The sequence below is a fragment of the Ochotona princeps genome, chromosome 1, assembly GCF_030435755.1.
Source record: "Ochotona princeps isolate mOchPri1 chromosome 1, mOchPri1.hap1, whole genome shotgun sequence".
Taxonomy (NCBI): Eukaryota; Metazoa; Chordata; class Mammalia; order Lagomorpha; family Ochotonidae; genus Ochotona; species Ochotona princeps.
In genome coordinates, this window is record NC_080832.1 from 100013345 (window position 1) to 100024872 (window position 11528).

The 11528-nt window shown below is 44.1% G+C and overlaps 1 protein-coding gene across 1 annotated transcript; it reads left to right on the forward strand.

Annotated features, from left to right (window-relative positions):
• Positions 1-8: 8 nt before the first annotated feature.
• LOC131481314 (uncharacterized) lies at positions 9-5237 on the forward strand. The gene is given in 1 exon segment (XM_058669723.1): positions 9-5237. A coding segment is annotated over 1 exon segment (5229 nt).
• Positions 5238-11528: the final 6291 nt, after the last annotated feature.

Consider the following 11528-nt stretch of genomic DNA (forward strand, 5'->3'; position numbering starts at 1 on the left):
TCGAGATAATGGGACAATCTATTACCACCCCACTTAGTCTTACTTTACAGCATTGGCGAGATATCCAGGACATGGCTAACAATCAGTCAGTAGATGTCCGCAAGAAAAAATGGATTACCCTTTGCTCCTCAGAGTGGCCAACCTTCAACGTTGGCTGGCCAAGAGATGGAACCTTTAATCCTAACATTATTTCACAGGTCAAACACAAAGTGATGAATCCTGGTCCCCATGGTCATCCAGACCAAGTGGCCTATATAATTACCTGGGAGGCCCTCATTCATGCTCCACCTCTGTGGGTCAGGCCTTTTATTACTCTTAAACCACCCTCTACCCCCATCCCCTCTGCTCCTCCTCCCCTTCCAACCCTTGGGCGCCCCTCTCAGTCTTCACTCTACCCAACCCTTGTCAAACCCACACAGATTCAAAATGCAAAGGAAAAATCACCCAAAGTTAAGGTCTTACCCCCAGGAGAAGATCTAGTAATGGACCTGCTGGCTGAGGAACCCCCACCATATCGAGATCAACAAGCGGCAGAAGCTGAACCGGAAGAGACCCCAGCCGCCGCTCCTGCACCTTCCCCGATGGCAGGGCGGCTACGAGGGCGTCGGGAACAACCTCCTGACTCCACTTCCCGTGCCCTCCCTCTGCGGGCCGGTCCCAATGATCGGCTCCAGTACTGGCCGTTTTCTGCCTCTGATTTATACAATTGGAAACATAACAATCCCCCCTTTAGCAAGGATCCCTCTATGCTAACCTCTTTGATTGAGTCTATTTTAGTGACACACCAACCCACTTGGGATGATTGTCAACAGTTACTACAGACATTATTGACGACCGAGGAAAAACAACGGGTTTTCCTGGAGGCCAGGAAAAATGTTCTAGGAGACAATGGCCGCCCCACCCAATTACCCAATGAGATTGATGCAGCCTTTCCTTTGGAGCGGCCCAATTGGGATTTTACTACGGATGAAGGTAGGAACCACCTGCGTCTCTATCGCCAGTTGCTCATAGCGGGTCTCCATGGGGCGGCACGGCGCCCCACCAATCTGGCTCAGATCAAGCAGGTAGTACAGGGGTCCGAGGAAACTCCCTCGGCATTTCTTGAGCGGCTAAAAGAGGCCTACCGTATATACACCCCATATAACCCAGAAGATCCAGGGCAAGCCACCAATGTGGCCATGTCCTTCATCTGGCAATCAGCTCCAGACATTAGAAAGAAACTTGAGAGACTTGATAATCTCAGAGAAAGCTCTATTCAGGATTTACTTAAAGAGGCAGAACGTATCTTTAATAAGCGTGAAACTCAGGAAGAAAGAGATGAGAGACTTAAAAAGGAAGCAGAAGAACGTGATGAAAGGTTGAGACGTGAAGCTGAAGAGAGAGAGAATGTCAGAGATCGCAAAAGAAACAAGGAAATAAGTAGGCTATTAGCCACCATAGTGACAGGACAAACTCAGGAGAGACGAGGAGGGGATCGGAGGAGCCCCCAAGTAGATAAAGATCAATGTGCCTATTGCAAGGAGAGAGGACATTGGGCCAGAGATTGCCCTAAGAACCTAAAGAGATTTAAAAGACCAGGGCACCCGGCTTCCATACTGACTCTAGAAGATTAGAGAGGTCAGGGCCAGGAGCCCCCCCCTGAGCCCAGGATAACTCTTAACGTTGGGGGGCAACCTGTCACCTTCCTGGTGGATACCGGGGCACAGCACTCGGTGTTGACCCATGCGCCGGGACCTTTGAGCGACAGATCGGCTTGGGTCCAAGGAGCGACCGGAGGAAAAAGATACCATTGGACGACTGACCGAAGAGTGCAGCTGGCGACTGGTAAAGTGACTCATTCTTTTCTACATGTTCCTGATTGCCCCTATCCATTATTGGGACGGGATTTGCTTACCAAATTAAGGGCGCATATACATTTTGAGAGTAATAGGATTCGAATAACTGATCCAAAGGGAGCGCCTCTCCAGGTCCTCACCCTCCAATTAGAAGACGAATACAGGTTATATGAGATTTTGGGGCCAAATAATACAGAGATAAAAAATTTAAACTTAGATTCTTGGATAAAGAGATTTCCTATGGTTTGGGCGGAAACCGGAGGGATAGGCCTTGCACTCCGGCAGCCGCCTCTGATCATTGAACTGAAAGCCACTGCGACTCCGGTCTCTATAAAGCAGTACCCAATGTCCCAAGAGGCTTATCAGGGTATCAGACCACATATCAAGAGACTTCTGGATCAAGGCATTTTAGTTCCTTGCCGATCACCTTGGAATACCCCGCTTCTTCCAGTAAAGAAGCCGGGAACAGAGGACTATAGACCTGTGCAAGATTTAAGGGAAGTTAATAAGAGAGTGGAAGATATTCATCCCACTGTGCCTAATCCCTATAACTTACTCAGCACACTTCCGCCTACACATATTTGGTATACAGTTTTAGATTTGAAGGATGCCTTCTTTTGTCTCAGACTTAGTCCCCAAAGCCAATCTTTGTTTGCTTTTGAATGGAAGGACCCGGACTTGGGACTCTCAGGTCAACTGACCTGGACTAGGTTACCTCAAGGCTTCAAAAATAGTCCCACATTGTTTGATGAGGCTCTCCATCGGGACCTCGCAGATTTCAGAGTCCAGAATCCGACTCTAATACTTTTACAGTATGTGGATGACCTCCTATTGGCAGCAACCACCGAAACAGATTGTCGACAGGGCACTGAGTCCCTGTTACAAACTTTGGGACAATTAGGCTACAGAGCCTCTGCAAAGAAAGCACAGCTCTGCCAAACCCAGGTCACATATCTAGGATATCAGTTAAAAGATGGACAGAGGTGGCTGACTGCCGCCCGCAAGCAGGCGGTGACCAACATTCCCGCCCCAAGGAATTCTCGTCAACTACGAGAATTCCTGGGGACCGCGGGTTTCTGCCGCCTATGGATTCCTGGGTTTGCTGAAATGGCAGCCCCTCTTTACCCCCTTACAAAGCAGGGAGCAACGTTTAACTGGGGGTCTGAGCAGCAACAGGCCTTTGATGATATCAAGCAGGCTCTTCTGACTTCTCCCGCTTTGGGCCTTCCCGATGTCACGAAGCCCTTTGAATTGTTTGTGGATGAAAAGCAGGGCTACGCAAAGGGAGTCCTGACCCAAAGATTGGGGCCCTGGAGGCGACCTGTAGCCTACCTCTCTAAGAAACTGGATACTGTTGCCTCTGGCTGGCCACCTTGTTTGCGGATGGTGGCAGCTATAGCCGTTTTAACTAAGGATGCTGGCAAATTAACTTTGGGACAATCATTGACTATCTTGGCGCCTCATGCAGTTGAGGCCCTAATCAAACAACCACCAGACCGCTGGCTCTCCAATGCCCGTATGACCCATTATCAAGCTATGCTCCTAGACACGGACCGGATACACTTTGGACCGGTTGTTGCCTTAAACCCAGCAACTCTGCTTCCCCAACCGGAGGATATAGAACAGCATGACTGCCTACAGATCCTTGCAGAAGTACACGGAACACGACCAGACCTAACGGATCAGCCCCTCCAGGACGCGGACTTCACCTGGTATACGGACGGGAGCAGCTTCATAGATAATGGAGAACGAAAAGCCGGAGCAGCAGTAACCACAGAGACCGAGGTAGTCTGGGCTAAGGCCCTTCCATCCGGGACTTCAGCCCAGAAGGCTGAACTCATCGCCTTGACCCAGGCGCTCCAAATGGCAAAAGGTAAGAGGCTTAACGTTTATACTGATAGCCGTTATGCTTTCGCCACGGCACATATTCATGGAGAAATATACCGAAGGCGAGGGTTACTGACTTCAGAGGGCAAAGACATTAAAAATAAGTCTGAGATCTTGGCTTTACTTAAGGCCCTGTTTTTGCCTCGAAAATTGAGTATCATCCATTGCTTAGGACACCAAAAAGGACAGAGCCCAGAAGCTCGGGGCAATCGACTGGCAGACACTGCTGCCCGGGAAGTGGCTCTAGAGAACAAAGCTCCGCCTCGAGCTCTTTCTCTAACTACCCAGGAAGTGCGGTCCACCCTGGATACCTCTTTTGAATATGGCTTTGGAGATATAAGAATCTTACAAGAATTAGGGGCACAACATGATGCTGAAAAAGGACATTGGGTATTTCATGGTAAACCTGTAATGCCCCAAAAGCAAACTCGTGAATTAATTACCTGCTTACATAAATTAACCCATCTCAGCAGTAGAAAAATGAAAATCCTTCTGGATAGAGAAGAGAGTCCTTATTTCCTACTAGGGAAAAATAAAATCTTACAAACTGTAGTGGATGAATGTACGGCGTGTGCACAAGTTAATGCGGGAAAAACCAAAGTAGGACAAGGAACTCGAGTGCGAGGACACCGCCCTGGGACTCACTGGGAAATTGATTTCACCGAGGTAAAGCCTGGACAATATGGTTATAAATATCTTCTAGTATTTGTAGATAATTTTTCAGGATGGGTAGAGGCTTTCCCCACTAAACACGAGACTGCAAACGTTGTGACCAAGAAACTGTTAGAAGAAATCTTCCCAAGGTATGGTATGCCTCAGGTATTAGGAACAGATAATGGGCCTGCTTTTGTTTCTCAGATAAGTCAATCAGTGTCCAAGTTACTGGGGATTGATTGGAAATTACATTGTGCTTACCGACCCCAGAGTTCAGGACAGGTAGAACGAATGAATAGAACCATCAAGGAGACTTTGACCAAATTCACGCTTGCAACTGGCTCTAGAGACTGGGTGCTCCTCCTTCCGGTAGCCCTTTACCGAATTAGAAATACTCCAGGACTACATGGTCTCACTCCTTTTGAAATCTTGTACGGCGCACCTCCGTCCCCCGTTAGTCTTTCTAGTTCAAATTTAATCCCTTATTTTGCCAATAATCCTTCTTTAAAAGCTCATTTACAGGCCTTACAACTTGTACAGCGGGAAATCTGGAAACCACTTGCAGCTGCCTACAAGGACCAGACGGATCAACCAGTGGTACCCCACCCTTTCCAGATAGGAGACTCTGTGTGGGTCCGCAGACACCAGACTAAGAACCTGGAACCTCGGTGGAAGGGTCCTTACACCGTCCTTTTGACCACACCAACAGCACTCAAAGTAGACGGCATCTCATCTTGGATCCACGCCTCCCACGTCAAGGCTGCCCACTCTTCAGAAGAAGAAAGCAACGCCACGACAACATGGAAAGTCCAACGCACTCAAAATCCTCTAAAGATAAGATTAACCCGTGGGGCTCCCTGATTATTATAGGAGTGATGTTAAATTCTAGCTTAGTTCACAGCAGTCCCCATATCTCCCGATCAATGGCTTGGGAAGTTCTCTCTCAAACTGGAGATGTTGTGTGGTCAACCTCCCAAATAGCCCCCCCTGGGACCTGGTGGCCTGATTTAACCCCTGATGTGTGTGATTTAGTTGCCGGTCTTAATAATTGGGACATCCCCTCAATAGATCCTGCAAAAGAAAGACCTAAATGTGTCCCTAAGACCAAGTATGGCTTATGTCCATGCCATCGGGCACCTTATAAGATACCAGGATGCTCCCATCCCCGCTTTCGAGTAGAGCTGCAAAAACTTCCATTTTATGTATGTCCAGGAACTGGAAGAGATAAAACGCAGATACACACTTGTGGGGGGCTAGATGCCTATTTTTGTGCTGCATGGGGTTGTGAGACATCTGGGACAGTCTATTGGAAACCCAACAAAAAGGATTGGATACAAGTCAGCCGGAGTAAGCATACTCCGACCAGCTCAGGACCCGGTACTTGTTTCTTTAACCCTGGGAAAAAATGGTGGAAAGGTGGAGATTGTGAAGATTTCTCTTGTAATCCACTTAACATTTCCTTTACCCCTGAAGGAAGAAAAATAAGTGATCTGCCAGAATGGATTAAGGGAAGGACATGGGGTCTGAGATTTTATATGTCAGGAACAGATCAAGGATTCATTTTCACTCTCAGATTACGTCTGGACCAGGGCCCCTCAAAACCTATTGGTCCCAACCCTGTCCTTCCTAGACAGAGAAAACCCTCTTTATTGGCACCCCAAGTCCCACAAGTTCGTAATATGTTCCAAAATGTTACCACATTATCTCCGCAGATCAGTAACCGCGTTGTGACAACCACAACAGGGGACAGATTATTCGATTTATTGCAAGGAGCCTATTCAACCCTTAATCTCACAGACCCAGATCGGACTCAAGACTGTTGGCTATGTTTGATCTCTAGACCTCCCTATTATGAAGGAACCGCCATTATAGGAAATTATACTAATCACACCTCTACACCCATCAATTGTACTACTGTTCCCCAACATAAATTAACTCTGTCTGAAGTATCCGGACAAGGTCTTTGTATAGGAACTATTCCCACGACACATCAGGCATTATGCAGTCAAATTAAAACATTAACTAAAGGAAATTATAATTTAATGGCTCCCAATGGAACCTATTGGGCATGCAATACTGGATTGACTCCATGCATCTCTTCTGTGATACTTAATTTGACTTCTGATTATTGTGTTTTAATAGAATTATGGCCTAAGATTATTTATCATGGTTCCGAATATATTTTTGACCATTTTGAGAATAGATTTCGAACCAAGAGAGAACCAGTGTCCCTCACTCTGGCTTTGTTACTCGGAGGCATAACTGTAGGAGGGATTGCGACAGGAATAGGGACAGGAACCACCGCTCTCATACAAACTGGTCAATTTAAACAGCTCCAAAATGCTATGCACAATGATATAAAAACATTAGAAGAATCAGTTAGTGCCCTTGAAAAGTCTTTAACCTCTCTCTCAGAAGTAGTACTGCAAAATAGAAGAGGATTAGATATTCTATTCTTACAACAGGGAGGACTATGTGTGGCACTCCAAGAAGAATGCTGCTTTTATGCAGATCATACGGGATTAGTGCGAGATAACATGGCTAAACTCAGAGAAAGGCTCAAACAAAGGCAACACCTACTAGAGTCAGAACGGGGTTGGTTCGAGAATTGGTTCAACCGGTCACCTTGGTTCACTACCCTAGTAACCTCAATAATGGGACCCCTAATTATTTTTCTCCTAATTTTGTTTTTTGGACCCTGTATTTACAAGAAATTAGTTGCATTTGTTAATAACAGATTCGCACTTATTCAGACTTTAGTAGTAACCTTACATTCTGCACCATACCAGATCGCTCGATCCCGGTACCGTACAATCCAACAAGATGATCCAGATATCCTAGAAATAGAAACCACTACCATCTAGCCGAATGAAAGATTTCATTCGGAGTTAGAAGAAAAAGGGGGGAATGAAAGACCCTCACCAAAAAGCATGAGCTTTAGCAGCAGCAACGCCATTTTGCAAGGCTTAAAACTAAGAATGACAGGATCTCTGGAAAGGAAGCGGACAAGGACAGGGCAAGCTTGCCTCATATCCGTGGCCAAACATCTGGCCCCCAAATAAGGCAGAAATATTAGGAAAGAGAGCTAACTCAGCGCCAACTCAGCTGTTATCAGAGATAGGGAACCAACTCAAGGCTAAACTAGTCATTATTAAAAATCCCCGGTACTAAAATAAAATTGCCATCATCATGACCCTGGCCTTATAGGAGTCCACCAATCAGAGTCCTGTAACTATGCTTCTTGCTTCTGTAATTGCGCTTCTGCTCCTGAACCCCATAAAAACCCCCAGACCCCAACCTAGGGCGCGCAAGTCTTCCAAGAGACTTTGTTGCCCCAGGTACCTGTGTATCTGAATAAACCTCTTGCTGTTTGCATCCGCACAAGTGGTCTCGTTGTTCCTTGGGAGGGGCCTCTCCAAAGGAGGGACACCCATATCGGGGGTCTTTCACTCTGATGTGTGGTAGTTAATACAGAGTACAAAACACTGTTGTGTGTATGAATGAAATTAACCTCTTGAAATTTAATTATTGTTATGGTTCTTTTCTCTACTTATGCAGGGGGCAAAAAGAGACTACTTATTAGAATATTTCATCAGAAGGAAAATAATAACGGGAGAACAGGACACGGGTTAGAAACGGGAGTGAAAAGAAAAAGAAGGAAAGAAGTAAAAAGAGGAGAGAGAAAGGAAGGATTAAAACAAGAGAAAGAGAGGAAGCAAGGAAGGAAGGGAGGGAGGAAAGCAAAGTGTCCAATCTGTCACCTGCTGCCGTCTGGGGTACACAGACGCAGAAAGCTGGCATGGAGAGAACTAGCAATCCACCCCAGGCACTGTCATACTGGAAGAGGACACCCAAGCAAAGGTCAGCCACTGCAGCCAATGTCCACCTGTTAGGACTGATGTTTCTAAAGCATACAGGGAGAACGTCCAGTTTTCTCTAAAGAAAATAAAATATTCGAATGATACATAAAATATGTGACTTTTTGGGTAAAATGTACAGTTCTAAGAAAGTGGGTTACTAAATATCTTTTTCTTGCCCTCTCATCTAAGCCATACATACATTTCCAGGATTTAAACTTCTTTACATTCCTTCAAATATAATATATTTTATACCATATTCACTCAGTTATTTACTCAACAATTTACATTAATAAATTATATGTGAAAACATCGAGGGGGTTCAAGAATGGCCTGTAAAAAAAAGGCCACATTCAAGTTAAAGTATGAAAATATTTAGAAAAATCTAAACTGATATTGGAAAACTAACCATGAAACCAGGAAGTTGGCAGTTTAGGGAGAATAGAACAATCGAAGCTTAGTCAAGAGCAGCTTAAGCTCCTAAATTGAGTGCAACATTTTGCTCGGTAATTTGAGGTGAGCCTATGTAGTTGGAGTATCTTCACCAGCGAAGGATAAGTAGGATTTGATTGAACAATACAAGGTATCACTGGTAGGAAAAAAATAAATACTTCTGGAGAGTGGAGCTAGAGGAGGAAATGTCTGAAAAATAGAACAAGCACTAAACTGAAGGGGATCAGTAGGTGAGACGAAAAGACAGCTCAGACCTAATGTTAACAGACCTCACAAACATGTACAAATCTGTGTTGATGAAATACTTTTAGAAATATAATTTTGTTTTCTGATGAAGATTTTGTTTTTATTTGATTTGATAGGCTGAGCTGCAAAGAAAAGGTGAGACACAGAGAGGTTTTCCATTCACTCCTTCTCTCCCCCAGACGACCACAGTGGTGGGAGCTGGGCCAATCTAAAAGCCAGGTCTCCCACATGAGTGCAGGAACCCAAGGACATGAGGCACTTCTGTTGTGTTGCTAGGCCATAAGCCAGGGGTTACATGAAAAGTGGAGCAACTGGAACACAAATCAGTACCGATATGATATGTCAGTGCAACAGGCAGAAACTGAGCCTGCCACACCACAGTACGAGCCCAGATGAGTTAGTTCAAACCACAAATATGTTAAGGACAAAATCACATGAATGCAGAAATAACATGATTCAACACTATGCAAACAGTTTCGTTCTTGTTAATCACATGTACTAATTTGTAATTTGCTTAGTAAACTCAGATTTTTTTCATATGCTTTTGTTTGAGATTACAATGAAATTAATATGGTTACTATATATCCCAAAATATATGTTAATAACCCAATGAAGGCTGTATTATTCTCATCCTAGAAGACTATGAGTGTTTTAAATATAACACATATCGGGCCTTGTGGTGTGGCCTAGAAGCTAAAGTCCTAGCCTTGAACGCCCAGGGATCCCATATGGTCGCCAATTCTAATCCCGGCAGCTCCAGCTCCCTGCTGTGGCCTGGGAAAGCAGTCAAGGATGGCCCAAGGACTTGGGATCCTGCACCCGCGTGGGAGACCTGCAAGAAGTTCCTGGTTCCCGGCTTCGGATCGGCACAGCACTGGCCATTGCGGTCACTTGGGGAGTGAACCATCGGACGGAAGATCTTCCTCTCTGTCTCTCCTCCTCTCTGTATATCTGACTTTGTAATAAAAATAAATAAATCTTAAAAAAAGATAATACATTTCTTTAAAAAGAAATAGTCTCGGCCTGGCATGATAGCCAAGTGCCTAAATCCTCACCTTGCATGCCCCAGGTCCCATATGGGCACCACTTTGTGTCCCAGGTGCTACATATCCCATCCAGCTCCATGGGAGACTGGGAGGAAGTTCCTGGCTCTTGATTTTGGAACGGCTCACCTGGAACTGTTGCTGCCACTTGCGAGGTGAACCAGAAGATGGAAGATCTCTCTCTCTGTGTCTTTCCTACTCTCTGTGAATCTGCCTTTCCAATAAAAATAAATAGATCTTTTAAAAAAGAGTGACATCTACAGTTAGTCTACAGGCTTCATATTAAAGGAAAATTAGATAATAACTTCAAAGGTGGGCTAAATATGGATTTAACAAAACAAAAATTGGCTAATATGGATTCATACACTGTATTTGGACCCCAATGAGTGATTAAACAAGACATAAAAGGTCATATGTCAAACCACATAGAATCAGAGCAAGTCTAACAGCATCAGAAAAATCACTAAATCATTTCTTTTTTCCTTAAGTCTTACTTTGAAGAGATTTATGCATTTGTCCAAGATCTACATATGTTAAGGGATATGAGAAAAGTAGGCAAAGAAGCCATCCACCTGCTGACCTTTGGGAGAAGGAAGATGCATGTACTAGAGGATTAATGAGTATTTAGCATGTATTTACATTGTTCTGAGACACAGATGGTGATATTGTTTGGAGTTGGAACCAAGTCCAGAGAATAACAAAGTATCAATTGTTAGGAACTCAAGGTTATTGTGAGGAAATAACACTTCAGATTTATTCATTTTAGTAGTGGAGTTCTAAACTCCTCACACTGAGAATAAAAGCCTTAAAATAAGTTTCTTCCTTCTATCCTATTCACTTGATAACACAATATTGCTATTTTCCAAGAACTGATGTATCCATTTCACTTCCTGTGTTTTTGTTATTGTCTCATTGGGAATATGAATCAACCTCATATTCACTGTACTCTGTCAATGTTGTACATTTTGCTCACATTGTATCACATTCTTTAACCCTATCTGACAAAATATCATCACTTTTTTGTTAGTTATGTGTTTGTTCAGATAGATATTCAGTTTTCATGGAATCAGTATATGTGCAGGAAAAGAGCTGAGGACGAGTAATAAACATACAGGAAAACAACGGGGCCCAGCAATTAAGAATGTTACTGCTGGGGTGAGGTGGACATATAAAATAATGCCAGAATCCAGAAAATACTGTACAAGAGAACTGTAGTAAATAAAATTTGAGAAAAAAGAAGACATTCAAGTCTGCTTACATAACCTAGGGAAGATCATCGTGGAAAAAGTAATTAGACTGATTGCAAACATCAAACAAAAGTTCTGAAAGAATGAAGTAGAGACCAGAGAGCCAGAGAGTAGTTGTGAATGGAGGGAGGTATGATCACACAAGAAGAAAGTGATGAAAAAGCCAAATTAGGAAGTAATTTGTAGATTTTAGATTCTTCGTTTTCAAGGAAGATGTTAAAATATTTTATAACCGACGCAACATAGACACTTGCTGTCAGAAATGTTTAAATCATAGCACTGAGGTAGACCCAAGACGGCATTGAA